The following is an 18,180-nucleotide window of genomic DNA, read 5'->3' on the forward strand; positions in this document are numbered from 1 at the left end:
ACTGTTTAATCTACAGCTATTGTTGACCCATTTTAAATTCACTGATTTAGGAGTAGACCATTGCCATGCTACAAGGGCATCAGCGTGGCAAAAGTCTGACAATGGGGGGTTAATCTCGAAGAAGCAGAATGAACTTTATCTACATGTGCCATAATCTTCATAGATCACTGTGAAATAATACTTATTTACTTAACCAAAGTAACAAAAGATTTCAAAAGCGAATATTACTCAGCCATAAAAAGAAATGAAATTGAGCTATTTGTAATGAGGTGGATGGACCTAGAGTCTGTCATACAGAGTGAAGTAAGTCAGAAAGAGAAAGACAAATACTGTATGCTGACACATATATATGGAATTTAAGAAAAAAATGTCATCAAGAACATAGGGGTAAGACAGGAATAAAGACACAGACCTACTAGAGCATGGACTTGAGGATATGGGGAGGGGGAAGGGTAAGCTGTGACAAAGTGAAAGAGCGGCATGGACATATATACACTACCAAATGTAAGGTAGATAGCTAGTGGGAAGCAGCCGCATAGCACAGGGAGATCAGCTCGGTTCTTTGTGACCGCCTGGAGGGGTGGGATAGGGAGGGTGGGAGGGAGACGCAAAAGGGAGGGGATATGGGAACATATGTATATGTATAACTGATTAAATTTGTAAAAAAAAAAAAAAAAAAAGCGAATATATATATATATATAAAGGCAAAGAATTTCACACAGTCTGTTATCAAAAGCAGCATCTCTCAATATAGAGAGAGAACCAAATTTCAGTCTGGTACCAGCTTACTGTTAATAACAAAATTTATTTACCTAATCAATTTCAATTTAGTCTTAATCAGTCTTAACAACGTACCAAATTTTTTTCATAGTTCCTTTCCCACAAAACTTTTATCACTTCCTGGATCCATATTATCAATAACTTGCCCATTTTTTTCACCTATAAACAACTAACTGTAGGACAAATTTATTATCATCACTTTCCCCAACAAAAATATCTCCAGTCTTTATATCTTCTCTGGCCAACAACATATATCCTACTTGCTTTACACACTGAAATGCTTCTCTTGTCACTTCGGTAGCTTTGATTACATATTATAATTTTTAACCCTTAAAAAACCTTAACCTCTAGTGAAAACCAAGAAGAAACCAGGTGTAACTGTTTGTCATACTGGCGTTTTCTGATTAGCAAACTCAAGATCACATTCCATAACCTCTAAAAACATGTATTTTTCCAAAGCACATTTTTTTTCAATGTGGTACAAGGCGTGTGTCAAATAAACCGAAACATCTTTAGTTTCTGTCTTGTATTTAGAATTGTTTGATTTGTGAGCGCTTACTTTTCTTTTCTTTTTTTTTTTTGTGGTACTCAGGCCTCTCACTGTTGTGGCCTCTCCCATTGCGGAGCGCAGGCTCAGTGGCCATGGCTCACGGGCCCAGCCGCTTCGCGGCATGTGGGATCTTCCCGGACCAGGGCTCGAACCCGTGTCCCCTGCATTGTCAGGCAGACTCTCAACCACTGCACCACCAGGGAAGCCCTTATTTTTCTTTTTTAAGCCAGTTAAATAGAGCTCATTTACAAATTAACCTCAGCAATATTATGCAAAGACAAAGACACATACTGAGACATACATATATCCAGACAGAGATCTCATAGTTTCCAGCTTGAGGCTTAAATTGTCTCTTTGCCTCTTTTTTTTTTTTTGACTTGAAGTTTCACTAAGCAAGCCAAAGCTGAAGTCTCAGGCAAAGTGGGCTGTGTTTGTTTCCCAAGGACATGATAAGAGTTAACCTCAAGCTTTCTCCTAGGCATATTTTTATTCTCTCAGGGTCAGAATTTTGACAATAAACCAAAAAGTATTATAACAAGCTAGATTTCTCTAATTGCACATGCAAAAAGAACTGGTTTTACAATTTCAAAAAAAGCTTTATTTTAACCAGTTTTCTCCAGAGTCTAAAGAATATTGTGGCCATATTTTCAAAAAATAAATCATCTTTCCTTTCTGTAGGCATATGACCAAATAGTGCTAAAACTGGCCCTAATAACAGGAGCAGACTGGCTGACAAAATGTTGTCCAAGCAGGGATTGTTTCTCTGGGGAGGTGGGGTCTTAGTTTGATCAGAAGAATCTCTGGAGGAGTGAGGGAACTTGCAAGAGTAGGGGAAGCTCGGTTCCCCCCTGAGAGTTGGGAGAAGTTAGAAGGGGATCATTTAGAATGTTAGGAGAGATTTTCTGTTTCCTCAGGCTCTTGATTATGGAGCCACATAGAGCAGGATTATCATAAAAGGCCATGAAAACTTGAACATAGGAAACCTTAGTCCATTTTTCCATCCTGTGGCAATAAAGATCCAAGTGCAAGATACCATTTTCAGGCCATTTTCCATCCCCCAATTTATATAAAGGCCAGGCACTCTTACAGTAAAATTTAAGTGTCCAGTTCTTAAGGATATACTCCAGAGGTGTGTCTTCTGGCTTAGAAAGGGATCCTCCCATGTTGAGTAACCTGCAACTGTGAATAGAGAGTGATCCTAGAAATGTAATCCAACGTCCTAGATACATTTAGGAGGCACCTGAAAGGACTTCAGAGCATCCCCTGAATTCCCTTCGACCTTATCGCTTGACGGGGTTTTGAGCGTCCTCTACTTCCCCACCAATTTCTAACCAGACGTCTCCAGTTGTTCTTGGTAACATGCGCACAGTGTCCTCCTTTCATACCTGGAGAGGACATTCAGACCAGTGTAGAACGGTTGCCAGGTTTTTCCTTGAGCTTTATAGGCGACAGATAAAGCCTGGGATGCTGGCTGCTTGGAAGTGGCCAGCCCAATAAGTAGTCCTTGGGCTGCCAAGGCCCAGAGTGAAGGAGGAACTCCTGGAGGAATTGGAGTTGGCCACAATGGAAAATGCCACGGGGGTCAGGACCTGAGGATTTTACTTGACACTGACAACAGTGGGCTGGGCATCAGAGAGGGTACACTTAGTCCTTCCCGTAGAGGGTGTTAAAGTATCAGGTAAAAAGAAGCCTTGCTTTGCAAGTAAGGTGGGAAAGAAAAGCACAGAAGCGTGGGAGAGAGAGTGAAAGTCAGGAGTCTCCAGCCAGCAGTTTGGGCGCGACCTCTACTTTACCTTGAGCTCCCAGGCTTTGGCACCACTATCACTTTGTCTTTCTAGCAGTGTCCTTCTAACCCCATTTTTCATATTGCAAAAGTCTCTTAATTTCAAAGACTATTGATTTCAATTTGGCCTCTCTGATTTAGCAGCCTAAAGACGACCCTGAAAACCAACCAAAAAAGCATAAAATAAGATAACATGAGCCTCCCCACACAGCAATGAAAAACCTGACAGTGACAGTGCAGTAACAGGCTCAGCTGGGAAGCTTTCAAATTAAGTCCTTTGTATCCATTATGTGCTACTACTTCCCCTGCCTCCTGTGTGCTCACCCATCTGTGAGAAGGTCTGTGTCCTTACCTCCCATCCTGAGGGGGAGAACACAGAGGTGCACGAGAGAAATTTGTCATCTCCAGATCTTCCGTGTGTGTGTATGCGTGTGTGTTCTGAGAAAACTTTATTAATGGACCCTGAAGTTTGAATTTCACATAATTTTCAGAGGTTTTGAAATGTTACCCTTCTTAGGATTTTTTTCAACCATTTAAAAATGTGAAAGCCATTCATAGTTGATGGGTCACACAAAAACAGATGACAGGCTGGGTTTGGATGGACCAGAGTTTGTGTCAACCTCTGAATTACACTGTTGCAAACACAGTTGAAGCCCACAGTACCTCTTCCCAAACTGCATCTTCCAATTACCCCCACTAACCATTCTTCTGAAATGGGTGTCAATCATTCCTATTCACACCATTACCTTCTATTGTTTGTGTCTGTATCCCTAAACAGTGTATAATGTTGATTTGCATATTTTGAACTTCATAGAAATGGTATCATACCTTGGGTACCCTTCTGCCTTGTTGCCCAGTACTTTGCCTGGCACTCTGTCCGTGGTGCTGAGCGGAGCTCCAGTGCAGTCTTTTTCGCTGCTGTATCGTTTTACACTGTGTGACGATTCTGCCTGTGTTATTCATTCCTGTGCTAGTGAATGGGCACTTAGGTTGCTAAAGTCCTTTCTTGACATGTCTCATCTCTTTTCACCTTCCCCATGACCTTGTTAGATGTCCAGATCTTAACTCTAGGACAAAGGACTGGCTTTCTCCTGGGTCTTCAGGCTCCCCCAGGACTCAGCAGCAACAGTCCATATAACATGCATATGTGGCAATTTCTAAGGAAAATTCCTCATGTTTCTGACTCCTGCTTTAAAACAAGAACAAAAGGTAGCGTCGTAAAGGTCTTGCCACTTACTCATACCCCCCCCCTCCTTTGCTCCATGTGTTCTCAAGCAACACGGATGCTAGGATCGTGCCTTGTATTCCTATTATTTGGCTGGTGCTGCTGCACTACTTACAACTCTTGGAGGTAAGACCTATGATTATTTTCCTCACTTTAATTATGAGGAAAATGAGGCTTACAGTGGCTAAATATTTTTGCCATTGCCACAGGCTAAAATTTGAAGCCAGGTCTGGTTCATTGCAGACCTATTTATTATCCATTCATTTGAAAAGCATTGTTGGACATCGGTGCTAGGCCAGCTGCCCTTCTAGGCATGACGAAGGATCGTAAGGGATGTTGCAAAGGCCCTGCTCTCATAGAGCTTAACCTTCTGATTAGGGGAGACAGGTTATAAACAGACGCATAGTGCCAGGGGGTGGTATGTTCTAGGAAGCAAAACAAAGCAGAGTCTAGATAAAAAGTGACGGGGCGGGGCAGGGGCCCCCCGCTGTCAAAGAATCTCTGATAAGGTGGCATTTGGTTTTTCAGCCAAGTCCTTATGGAAGTAAGGGAGAGAGCTGGGTCTGCTGGGTGGAAGAGCATTGCAGACAGATGGAACATCACTTGTGAAGGATACGGAGTATGGGCATGTTTGGCGTGGCTGAGGTGTAGCTGGAATATAGAGAAGACAGACAAACGTGTCATCTCCTTCTGTTTATTTCACTATGGAAGGCAAGGATCGTGTCTTATTGATCTTTATTGAATACTTATCATGTTCCAAGTATGATATTCAGTATTGAGTGTGATGAAAATAGAAAGTTAGTAAGTGAAGAAATAGTGGTTTGGATATACCCACGTGTCTCAGAGGCTGTCCCTTGAACTGACCCTCTGTCCTGGCATTTGTCATATAACACACGAACACATTTAAGTAAATAGCGTACATCCCTCTCCCACGAAAAGCCCTGGAGAATACATGCTGTGTATTTTCTCCCCCACGCACAAAACTGCTTTCATTTCTTCCTCCCTTCCTTCCCTCCCTCCCTCCTTTCCACTTTGATTCCTGTTTTCTTTCTTTCCTACTCTTTGTCCTTTTCCCTGTCTCTGTCTCTCCATCTCCCACTCCTTTCTTTGTAAACTCAGTTTGGAAAGTTACTGGAACAAACATGCTTCTAGGTTTTTCATGGCTGGGTGTGACCTGGCAGATAACTTCGTGTCTTTTCTTGGCATAAACTGGAGTTCTAGTGTGACTTTCTCACAGAAGAGGTGGCTGACATTCCCCAAGCCTGTCTCCCATTCTCTCTCATGCCCCTGTGCTCTGGCCCAGTGCTCCTGCTTTCTGGAATGATGTCTCCCCCTTGTCACTGCTCCAAGCAGCTTTCCAGGCTTTTCTCAGCTCTTCCACGCAGCCTTCCCTGGGTGTCCCCACCCTCAGCCCTGCACAGGTAACTGTCCCTCTGTGAGTTCGAGTCAACAGTAAAATAGTCTCTATATTCAGGTGTTCTATAGGCCATGAGGGCACAACAGGTCTACAACTCTGTGTGATGCAAAGTGAAATAAATGCAGAGTCACAGGAGAAGTCCTGACACAGAGTAAACCATCTGTGGAGAGGTTTGAAGGTCAGATGCCCCTCACCTGGGGACCCACAGAACCTGCACCTGCACCCCTCCTAGGATACACTCACCCCACTGCATCATCCTTGGTGAAGGACTTTCTGTATTTCTACTAAATTATTTTGCCCTCCTGTTCTCTCTCATGTCCCCAATTCCTAGCCCCATGCTTGGCAAAAAATGTGTAATTCCAGAACTTTCCCTGTAGTAATCATGGCCTCCTGAATGTCCAAAGGCTAACCATACAAGACCACACTTAGAAAGTTATACTGGGCCAAAACCAAGAGATTGCCTAGAAGAAAGCAATGCCACAAGCTTATCATGCCAAAGGAGGACCTTTGATCTAAGTTTATAATTTTCACAGAAACTTCTTGTCCTCAGTATAGTCTTTCAGGGGTCAAGGCTAGAGTCTCACTTTTGAAGATCTCAGTTTCTAACTGTGTACATGCCACAGAGTGCACTAGACCCCTGATGGGAATGAAGTTTCTATGAGCACAAGCTTGTTGATACATGTGTACACACACACGTGTGTGTTTGTGTGTGTGTGAGTGTGTGTTGGGTGCAAATATGTAATAGGAATGTTCCAAACCAAATAATAGGACAGTAGAAAGAACACGATAAAAATTTATATACAGATTATGGGCTTTAGAAACTGTTCTGCTTCAAAGTTGAAAATTAATGGGGGACGGGAGAGAGCTTTAAAGTGTTCAGGCTTGCCAGCCTAGTTTATGGTTTTATTTAAAATTAAACTTTTACAGTGTTAAAGTATCATCCCTAAGTCTGGAGTTCTTTACCCGTAAAAAGTACCTTATTCTGGATTTTCTCCAAAGTTTAAAAGAGAAAAAGCCTGTGATCCATGCGGCACAGTTCCTGACTCAGAGGAGAAGTTGCTCTGGTTGTTTTGGAGGTTAATGCTGCTGTCGCTATCAATGCAGCCATTGTGGGAAGGGAGAGGTCTGCCCAAGCCTCAGGAAAAACTCCACAGAGGGGCCCAGGAAGTATTTGGATAGGATCACAGGAAAGGAAAAGGCAGTTCAAACCAGGGGAGCTCTCTGAATGAACACAGGGTGTCAGCCAGGAATGCACGTGCTGTTTAAAAAGAGCGGAAGCCCCAGAGACACAGACTTCCCGGCAACATCACAGAGCTTTGTTCACTTGGGCGAGAGTGAGAAGGGAAGAGGTCTCAGTGGGTAAAGGATGGTAAAGACCTTCGGATCTTAGAGTCAGTCGTCTGATTTTAACAGCCTCCTTTGATCCTAAAATTCTGATAACCCGCATTTCATAGAGAAAAGGTCTGAAGCCTAGTTTGGTAAAGGACCTTCTCAGAGTCACATAACACAAGAGAGAAAGAGCTCAACCTAGCCCCTCACTCCAAAGGGAGGGAGACCCTGCACAGCACTCTGGCTGCAGGCGGGCTGCCCTGTGTGCTGGGCACCAAGGTGACTTCTGTGTCATCTCACAGCCCTAGTTAGTTTCCAGTTCTGCCCCAACCACTACCTCACACTGCCTGCATAGAATATTTATTATCTATTAATTCCACCAGGAGAATACTTTTCATGGTGTTTTAAAAAATTACTTTAAAAAATTAAGCCAAACCAAAGCATGAATATAAAGGAAGCTTATTGTCTCAGGTAGAAATGTCTGTAGTGCTTCCAAGTTGGTTCCCTTGAGACACAGTGAGCAGATGAAAGAGGGCGTGCTTCGATCACAGCCACAGCTCCCACTACGTGAGCACAGTCCAGCCAGACACAGGACGGAACACATTTCCCGACCGAGGTTTTAAGTCCTCATAACCGCTGAACAGGATGGCTCCTGTTTATTCCCATTTTACAGATTTGAGAAGTAAAGTGATTTGCTTAGGTTTACCAAGCTAAGCCTGCATTTAAACCCTTGTTTCCCTGCTCCAAGCCTGGCCTTTAGAAAGTAGCTTCCCTTCCTTAGAGCAGCGCAGGGGTCATGGGATTTGCATTATTCCAAGCAGCAGCTGTTGCAGAGAGCGAGATGCTTAAAAAGAGTAGCACAGTGTCCTAATTACCTGTGGCAAGGAAAACATCTGTGTGGGAAAAGTAATGAAATTAATTCTAAAGTCTAGCAGTTGCCTACATTAATTGATGTTAATTAATGCCAGATTACAAGATACTTCCTATGAAATTGCATCATAAACTCACCAGAATTGAATATGGAAAGAGTTCATCATGCTTAATGTTGTTACAGCAAAGCCCCAAGGGAATAAGAATGATTGGTTCCTCAATATGAAGTGCAGCCAGTTTCTTTCTGTTGCCATTAGGAGGGGAAGGAGAACAAACCAGGAGCAGTTTACCACAGGCAGCCTACTGGGAATTGATCAGTTCCCCTTCAGCTTGCAAATTTCACTTTGAACCTCTCCAAGAGAGACATGGTTTCAAGACCTCTTCCTGGGGCTTTTCTTGGGTCCCTCGGTGGTACATTTTGTAATTCTCAGCTCAAGAACAGCTCATTGCACAGCTCTGTGGCAAGGGGAGTGGAGAGAGATAGAACAAGCAAAGGAATTAGAGACAGTTCTCTAATTATTGCAAGCAGGATCCCACAAGCCCACCATGACCCCTGGCCCCTTTCCCCGGCTGAGAGGTGCTGACCAAAAATTTGACACTGGTTGTCTGCCTCTCTCACATCACTGCCTCTACGGAAGTGTTGACATCACATATATAACTTTGATTCATTTTCCCTATGTAAACATACATATGTAGACATCTATATATACCACTTGCACAAAATCGTGTCCATATGCACATATTTTGGTAACCTACTTTTTAAAAACTTTTATTTTGGAATAATTTTAGATAAACAGAGAAGTTACCAAGATAGTGCAGCTTTACCCGGCTTCTCCTAATGTTAACATCTTATACAACTATGTTCTCTTTCTCAAAGCTAAGAAATTAACATTGATACAACATTATTAATTGGTAAGCTAGTTTTATGATATAAAATGAAGTAAACATTTCTGTAATTCCTCATATATAGTCTAGAGGCAGGATTTTAATAGCAAACTATGCATGTGCCACAGTCTATTTAGTTGTTCCTCAATTGTTGGCCATTTTGTTTTCTCTTATTTTTTTAAATTATAAGCAACACTATGATGAATATCAAAGTAGATAAATCTTGGCATAGATCATTAATTATTTCTTCAAGTCGAATTCTCAGAAATGAACCCAAAAAGATGTTGATCCATATTGCCAAATGACCCTACACAAAAATACAAATGTACAGCCTTTTTTTTAAATCTAGATATATCCATTTATACTTGGAAGCCAAAAAACATGCTTAACAAAAATTGGCCCTAACCAATTGGTTGCATTATTTCCACTATGCAACATAGTGGAAATAAACCAGACTTGGAGGCCAACCAATCCCGTTTGAAACCGCATACTGCCATTTCTATAACCTCTTGGAGCTTCATTCTCTTCATCTGCAAAGTCAGTTGATAAATTATACTCTATAGTATTGTGAAGATTAAATGTACCAAATAAGTGTGAACATGCTTTAGAGTACTCGGCATGTAGATGTTCAACAAATATTAGTTTCCCTGTTCTTTTCATTTCTCCCCAGATCCCTCAGATTCATAATTTTTGTATAGTTATTAATGTGAAAAGTTTATTTTTTAATTTTTTAATTTTTATTTTTTTTGAAAAGTTTATTTTTATATTTTCCATCTTATTCTTGCTCAGGGACCTTTGAAGAGGAAGTTGAGGTCTTAAGAAAGAAACTATTAGACACCATTATAGATAAAACAAGCACTGTGTATTCATCAAGAAGTCCTCATGAGGTGGCAGTCTGAGAAATTGTAATTGGAAGTTGTATTTGTAATTTGAAGCCTGAGACTTCCAAATTCTGAACCTTTGATTCAGATTGTTTTCATTCATTATCTCACATAACAAGAAGCACAGAGACAGGGCATCCCTGGGTTCAGTATAATCAGTACCTCAATGATGTCATCAGGGAACAGGTCCCTTCCACCTCTTCATCATACTCATTGTGTAAGCTTAACTGTAAGACTCCTCCATGCACAAGAAGGCTAGAGCAGTCCCACACATCATGTGGACTCAGTGTTGGTAGCAGAAGAAGGTCTAGTGCTGTGCCTCCCTGTAGCCCCTTAAAAGATCTCTTTCACTTCTTATTTACTAGAATTGGTTTAAATGGCTTTTCCTAAAGCAAATGATGGCAAGTAGAGTGGGCATAAACTCAAGAGGATTATTCCCTGCACATCAGAGCTTCTGATTCATGTGGAAGAAAGATGAGCCACCAGGTCCAGTGCTGGCTTTTCTGGCAAAGAGGCAGGGAGGAATGAACATTGGATAGGTCACCGATAGTACCTGATAGTGAAATATAACTGTAATACTCAAATTCAGTTTTCTTAAGGACAAACTGTGTGCCCCAAACTGATCTAATCATTGTGAAAAGAAGCAAAAGAGAAAACAGGAACACTCTAGTTGATAGTAACAACTGACATTTGTACAACTTTGAGTTTCAAAGCATTTAGCATATATATTATTTCAGTAAATTCTTAGAGCCAAACTACAAGACAGTTGACATTGGCATCCTCATTTAATAGATGAAGGTAGCAAGACTCAGGAAGATAATTTCCTTTGAATTATGCATCTATGACCACACCAGAACTCAAGCCCAGGTCTCACAGATGCCAATCTCCATTTCTATGACCCTGAGTTGCCTTCTGAAAAACAGAAGTCAACTAAAGCTGTAAAACGGTCTGATGGAGTGTGAAATTGTGAGGTACAGATTTTGTGTGCCATGGGGAAAACTGTTCTGGGAAGGGATGAGTCCCAGAAATTCTCTTCAGGAAGAAAGATCCTGAGTTATGCCCTGAAATGAAACTATAAGGATGTCTAAGAAAGGAGATAGGGAAGGGAGCATCAAAGGCTTTTCTTTAGTTTCTCTTTGGAGGACTAGATGGGTTAAAATACTTGAGAGCTATCCCCATCACCACACATGGCAGTGGGATAAAGGAAGATTGTGGATAAAGGAAGATGGTAGATAAAGCTCTCCTTCCCTCTCCTTAGAGCTTATCAGCAGCTACGTCAGCCATTGGTCAGCTGGAGCAAATATGCATGCCGCCCCCTAGTGGCACTCCTTGTAGAATACAGGTTTACCCAAGTTCTTCCGTAAAAGTAGTGCTAGAAATTTCCTTCAGGGAAGTCAATTAGTGAATCCTTATATCCAACTCAACATACGATTGCCTACCCCCCATTTCATGTAAATAATCGTGTCCTGATTTCTTCATTTGGAAGAGTGGATTTCTTCATACATCTTTGATGTCCTAAAATTAAACTTACCCACTCATTAAGCACAAAAAAAAGGTAAAATAACTTCCTTTTTCATTCAAAAAGATATATTCCAGTAAAGTGGTATGTTCCAAGGAATATTTATTTATTACATACTATGTGCCTGGAACAGTAGTAGAATCTGGAGGTCTAGGAGGGAACAACAAAGACAAAAGAGGTCTCTGTCTTCATGGAGCTTATATTCTTAACAGGGAGAGGGGCAGAAATAAATCATGAGCAAGGTAACTTTAGATTGTGATTAATTCCATGAAGGGAATTAACAGGATGGAGTGTTATCGAAAGTAATCATGGAAGATCCTCAGAAGTAACAGTAAGCTGAAATCTAGACCTTCTTTGGGGAACAACCTGGGGAGAAGCAGTTTAGGTAGAGGGAATACAAATGTAAAGCCTTTTTTTTTTTTTTTTTTTTTTTTTTTTTGCGGTACGTGGACCTCTCGTTGCTGTGGGCTCTCCCGTTGCGGAGCACAGGCTCCGGACACTCAGGCTCAGCGGCCATGGCTCACGGGCCCGGCCGCTCCGCGGCGTGTGGGATCTTCCCGGACCGGGGCATGAACCCGAGTCCCCGGCATCGGCAGGCGGACTCTCAACCACTGCGCCACCAGGGAAGCCCAAATGTAAAGCCTCTTAAGTGGTAGAAAGTTTGGCCAAATTCCTGAACATATTGCAGTTTAGATGAGGAGTCACAGGGAGAGAAGAGACTAGCATGAGGGGCAGTTGAAGCAGTGGTGGTAGAGGGTTTGCATTTATTCTAAGTGCGAGGAGGCAAAGGGACTTTTAAGTGACATCTGATTCGTAGAGAGGGCAGAATAGTTGCGGTTGAAAAACAGTGACAGCCTCCCTCATACAGTATACTCCCAGCAACAGGGATCAAATCTATTGAGTTACTGATATGTTTATCACCTGCTATAGTCTCAGGTGAGATGCAGGGTCTTAGTTTACTCACCTATAAAATGAGGGCAAAGTTTTTGAGTTGGGAATCTCCTTTCAATTCTGTTTTATTTCCAATTAGTAATAGAAGAAAAACCTTTATCTTCACATAGCACCTTATTGTTTATAACAACAGCACTTCTAGCGTGAGGTGATTGATGATGGCACATATGTGTGTGTTTCCCAGTTTATCGAAGGTCGAAGTGTGGAGGGGAAGCCTATAAATGAGAAAAAATAACTAAGAAGGCACAAGTATTATTGCCAGCTCTTGAAAATATTTTCATTTGGGTTTGGAAGGAAGAAATTTAATTAACAGGAATTTAATATTCTAGGATGACAAGAGTTGGTGGAGGCACTGGGAAATAGTGATGGTGGTGTTGACAGCAAGTGAGTAAGATAATACTGATAATACTTTTAACGAGAATAACAGTAATGTAGTTAATAGAGAATGTGAGGTTTGTTGAAAGGCTTGCAGACAGCAAGAGAAGTAGAAGATGTCCACTCTGACTCTAACATGCTGTGTGTATATCACCCCACCCTCGTGTATTTCAGATTCACAATACCTAACCTGCCGAATGCAGAACTGCACAGAGGCCAGCAGAAACAGACCTTTCCCAGGCTACATTGACCCAGACTCTTTGATTGTCCAGGATGATTATGTGTTTGTTCAGGTATGAAAGATCCACTTCCATTGATTGTGTCAAAGACATTTCCCTTCTCTGCTTCTGTCCCTAATGCAGCCCCTTTGCCTGCTTACACTCCCTGAAAAGCAATAAAGAAAGAAAAAAAAGGCATTATTATTATTTTAACATCTTTATTGGAGTATAATTGCTTTACAATGGTGTGTTAGTTTCTGCTTTATAACAAAGTGAATCAGCTATACATATACATATAGCCCCATATCCCCTCCCTCTTGCATCTCCCTCCCACCCTCCCTATCCCAACCCTCTAGGTGGTCACAAAGCACCGAGCTGATCTCCCTGTGCTATGCGGCTCATATCTCAATAAAGCTGGAAAAAAAAGAGTGGCTCCAAAGGAGAAAGAGAGTGGCAGTGCACCGCTGACAGCCTGCACCTCATGCTGCTCAGCTGAGTTGGAGACCACAGCGCTTCTCGCCCTCCCTCAGACTCACAGGGTTCTTTGGGCTGTACATTCTGGGCAGACCTGGGGGAGGTAGCTCACTATTTGTCCTCTTCTGGGAGGTTGAGGTCTAGAATGATTTTGAACCACGATGCTGGCTTGGATTTTCGTCTAACACATCAGCAGCACTGCTGTGTGTGGGACATGCTCACAGCCAGCAGTGTGACTGCACAAAACTGGAATTCAGTGCCAAGATGGGGGCTCCCATTCTGCCACCTTGTGACCTGGACCATTTCCTTCTGATCTGGCACAGGGACCTGTTTGTGTGGTCAGAGTCTTGGGGCTAGATGGCTGGGCTGCTGAGGGACACAGATCCAATATACCCTAAGGCTTGTATTATTAAAAAAAAATTTTTGCTAAAAATGTTTCCTGACTTCTGTACCGCAGGGCAAATTGAAGAATTGTATTTTTGTGCAGTGGGTTCACTTTGGGCCTCTGAATTCACATACACTGTCTAAGTTGTTTTTGAACTGAATGCCAATTCTTTACACTGGCCCACAATACTCACTTAACGCTGTTGTGTTGGCAGCTACCCCCTTCCGTTCAGGGGCTGTCCTTCTGTGACCTGTAACTGTCGTAGTAGCTCTTCTTACACCCTTTATGTTTATGCTCCAGCTGACATCAGGAGGACGGCCACACTACTACGTTTCCTACCGAAAGAATGCGTTTGCCCAAATGAAGCTGCCCAAATATGCTTTGCCCAAGGTATGGCCTGAATCAATTTCTCTATTTCAGTATCTACTCTTTTTCCCAAGGACCCTTTCAGTCTCTCGTAGTTATTTATTTCTTTTCATCCCCCATCTCTGTTTCTCAGGTTCACTTCTTTACTTTCCTTTTTGCCAACCTCCTTATCCTCCTTTCTCTCTCAGTGGTCCATCCCTCCCTCCCCCACCTCTCTCGTTCTCTCTTTTTCTCTCTCTAATTCTTTGGAATTCTTGCTGTAGGAGCATCTGAGTAAATTGATGACTGATGTGCTTTTGCTTTTCAAGTGGGATGTATTGGTTTTCTAGCAGGACAGAAACTATGCTTTGGATGCACAGTATGTCAGTGCAACAGGTATGATAAATACATATATACCATTTTGTTGTTATTCATCAATTTCTTTCCCAGTGGAACTTACGAGACTGGTTGTCTTTAGGGTTCGGAGACATAGCTAATTTTTTAGACTTTCCCAAAGACATACTCCTTTAAAAAGAGTGGCAGACAAAAGTTAAAAAGACTCCCAACCGCTAACATCCCCAGGCTCTCTCTCCACAAACACTGAAGAACTGCGTTAATATGGAGCGCCACCTAGTGGAAGTGAAACTGACTTGGGAGCTCAAAGCTGTGGATTTGAGGTCTTGCTGCCCCGTGATGTATTTTAAGTAGCCAGAAATTGTTAATGTATTGTGCCTTCTTTTTTTTTCTAGCAACAACCACTGACATGTGAGTGTTTTTATTTTTAATTTTTTTATTGAAGTATAGTTGATTTACAGTATTATATTAGCTTCAGGTATACAACATAGTGAGTCAATATTTTTATAGATTACAAAATAGTGGTTATATTTTCCTGTGCTGTGCAATATATCCTTGTTGCTTATTTATTTTATACATAGTAGTTTATATCTCTTAATCCCATACCTCTATCTAGGTGCTCCACCCTTCCCTTTGCCCACAGGTAACCACTAGTTTGTTCTCTATATCTGTGAGTCTGTTTGTTGTTTTAATATACATTCATTTGTTTTACTTTTTAGATTCCACATATAAGCTATAACATAGAGGATTTGTTTTTCTCTTTCTGACTTATTTCATTAAGCATAATACTCCCTAGGTCCATCCATGTTGTCACAAAAGGCAAGATTTCATTCTTTTTTATGGCTAATATTCCATCACACACACACACACACACATGCACACACACACATCTTCTTTATCCATTCATCTGCTATTGGGCACTTTGGTTGCCTCCATATCTTAGCAATCATAAATAATAATGCTATGAACATTCAGGTGCATTTATCTTTTTGAATTAGTGTTTTTGTTTTCTTTGGCTATATACCTAGCAATGGAATTGCTGGATCATATGGTAGTTCTATTTTTAGTTTTTTGAGGAAATGCCATACTGTTTTCAACAGTGACTGCACCAGTTTACATTCTCACCAACAGTGTAGGAGGGTTCTCTTTTCTCTATATCCTCCCGAACATTTGTTATTTGTAGACTTTTTGATGATGGCCATTCTGACAGGTGTGCCTTGATCAATAGAGCAAGGGAGATGTGTGTGGCTGTAAGAAGGGGACTGTGTAGGTTTAAATATAGCTCAGCTTTGAAACCTTTGGTTGAACAAAGAACATAAATAACTTCTTTTTCAATTGTGTTTTCATGACTCTTTGTCTTGTATTTTTATCCATGACTTTGTAGTTTGCTATCTTGGACCAACATCAGCTACCTGCCCAGGGAATCAGTGATAGATATAGCACAAGGGCGCTGCAGGTCGCCTCTCCCAGGAGAGCCAGTGGCTTCTCCAGGCAGAATTCTCGTCCTTGGCCAGCACTCTGCCCCTAACCTTAGCATAGTGAAAAGTGGGCTGTAAACCTCAGCCCATTAGAGATAATAACACACCTTAAATTACACGATTAACTGCAAAGAACTATTTCCATATTAGTAGTTATTTTTTCAGCTGCTAAGAGATTAATGACAGTTGTAATTGCCCAGAACTATATGCCTATGCCTGTGTATGTTTAAATGCTCCTTGCTCTTGATTTGGCTTAAAACATTTTCCAAAAAGAAAAACACAAGATTGGAGTTGTGCTTTAGATGAGAATTGGGTAAAGTCAGTATGTAAAAGAAAAACTGAGTGTTGTTAAAATTACCCTTGATAATCTTTTAGGGAGGTCCATGAGGGAGGTGATCATGTTACCTTGGTAAGTCCAGCAGAGCTGGTGGTTGTTTTGTTTTGTTTTGTTTTTGTTGTTTTGGTTTTTTTCACTTGAGCAATGAAATAAATTGCCATCTTTGACCAATAAATGAAGTAGTTGGCTTGTAAGATTTTCACCTTTAAAAACAAGAACATACTCAATGCAGTGAGATGCTCCTGTTCAAGAGGCCTGTGGGAATTGGGACCACATCAGGAAACAGCAGTTTCAAGCCACTCATCTCGTGCTTACTTACTCTTGGGAATATACTTTTTGAGTGGAATAAGTTTCAGCCAAACCAAATGCTTCTTGCTGCAGATTTGAGGCTAGAACTTGAATCTCGTGACTCCCAAACTGGCATTCCTTGTATTACACTTTTCTACTCTCTAAATAAATTAATAGATTCTATTACTAAAAGGGAGCAGCACCCGCCCCCCCCCCAAATTTTTAGATACTGAGAAGCATCCAGAGAAAAAGTCCCATTGATCTCTGCAGCCTCAGAATGGTATTTTAAAACAAAGAAACCACTTGGCCCCTTGGCTGGAGGGTTGGGAAACACATACTGGGCATTGCCTGTTCATAGCCATCATACCAATCACTGTTGACAGCTGCCCCCAGTGGCATCTTGCCAATCTGGAAGGAAGAGTTTTAGTCTGAGCCTGAATTGGCTGTCTGGCCCCTCCCACACTGTCCCAGATGAGCATATTCCATTAGTCAGCCTCATGTGAGGTCCGAGGGTAGAATGGGGTGATTAATTTAGCTTGTCCCCAGAAAAATCGGAACCACTACAGCAAATGAATGTACTATTTGGTCCAAGTGGGTGTTTATTATTTAAGGAAATGAGATGCCTCATTACAATCCCATTACACCTTCAAAGAGAAGCCCCAGCTTGGGTGGAGGGATCCATGGCAAAGATGCATTATTTCAGGACCCTCTATCAAAGCAGGGCTGCTGCAGCTGGAAAAGAACAAAGCTTCATGCCCACCAAAGGAACTGAGACAAACCTGCACTTACATGCTCAAATTTTCTTTAATTATCCCCTGCCATTGTATCAACTCTTGAAAGACTGAGGTTACCCTGAGCTGTATTAAAAAAAAAAAATTAATACAATGGTAAAGATGACCAGAGAGGGAGGTGGGGAGATTTTAATATTGCTGTTACCATTAAGAGCATGAGGCCCTCCAGACAGGGAGACCTAGTGACAGTTTTCCTCCCTTACCATACTTGGAGCTCATTCTGAGCTACTCAAGTGAGATAAATGAGGCCACACATATGAAAGTGCTTTGAGCATTTTGGAGGACAGATACTCTATAAAAGTAAGGTAATATTAGAATTAGTTGTCTGTGTTGGAGAAGATCAATGTGAACTAGGGTGTGGGTGATGAAAAGGCTGCTTGATTCACAGCAAGAGACCCTAATTCCAGACCTACATCTGTCATTCCCCTGCTTTGAACCTTGGACTGGTTTGTCAATTTCTCTTTCTTTCTTTTTTTTTTTTTTACATTTTTAAAATACGGAGCTTAGGTTCACAATAATATTTTCTGAAACTCATTACTCAATAAAATGCCCATAGAGATGCTTCATGACAATTTGGTTCTGTGATCGTGAGTTTAAAAAAAGAAATAAACTCCATTCCATGCTCCTTGCCTAGACACTAACAGAAGCTCGCTGATATGTTAAAGGCTCTAGGATGTCCTGTGAGCAAGAAAGCTGTATAGTTAGCATTAATCAAAACGTTTTACAAAAGGATCCATTCAAAAAAAATCTATTAATATCGAACAATACTGGTGTCCTATGGAACAGATGTTGGGAAGTGCTCTAGAACATCTCAGGGTTCACTTCTTGGTCTAAAATTTTGTATCTCAGTATAAGCTTTCAACATAAAGTGCCATTTTGGGTGAAATAACATATTTTCCTGATATAGGCGCGTGTAGGCAAGAAGAGAAAGGAAAGATGGCAGTT

The 18,180-nt window shown here is 41.5% G+C and overlaps 1 protein-coding gene across 7 annotated transcripts in view; it reads left to right on the top strand.

The window, feature by feature from the left end:
• SORCS1 (sortilin related VPS10 domain containing receptor 1) overlaps positions 1-18,180 on the top strand; it is a 572,111-nt gene that overhangs the window by 414,728 nt on the left and 139,203 nt on the right. For all 7 annotated transcript variants that reach the window (XM_060099829.1, XM_060099837.1, XM_060099849.1 and 4 more), the window contains exons 7-8: positions 12,740-12,858; positions 13,943-14,032. In XM_060099829.1, coding sequence (XP_059955812.1) covers positions 12,740-12,858; positions 13,943-14,032 — 209 coding nt within the window. The remainder of the gene's footprint in view (positions 1-12,739; positions 12,859-13,942; positions 14,033-18,180) is intronic.

The sequence above is a fragment of the Mesoplodon densirostris genome, chromosome 1 (assembly GCF_025265405.1).
Source record: "Mesoplodon densirostris isolate mMesDen1 chromosome 1, mMesDen1 primary haplotype, whole genome shotgun sequence".
NCBI lineage: Eukaryota > Metazoa > Chordata > Mammalia > Artiodactyla > Ziphiidae > Mesoplodon > Mesoplodon densirostris.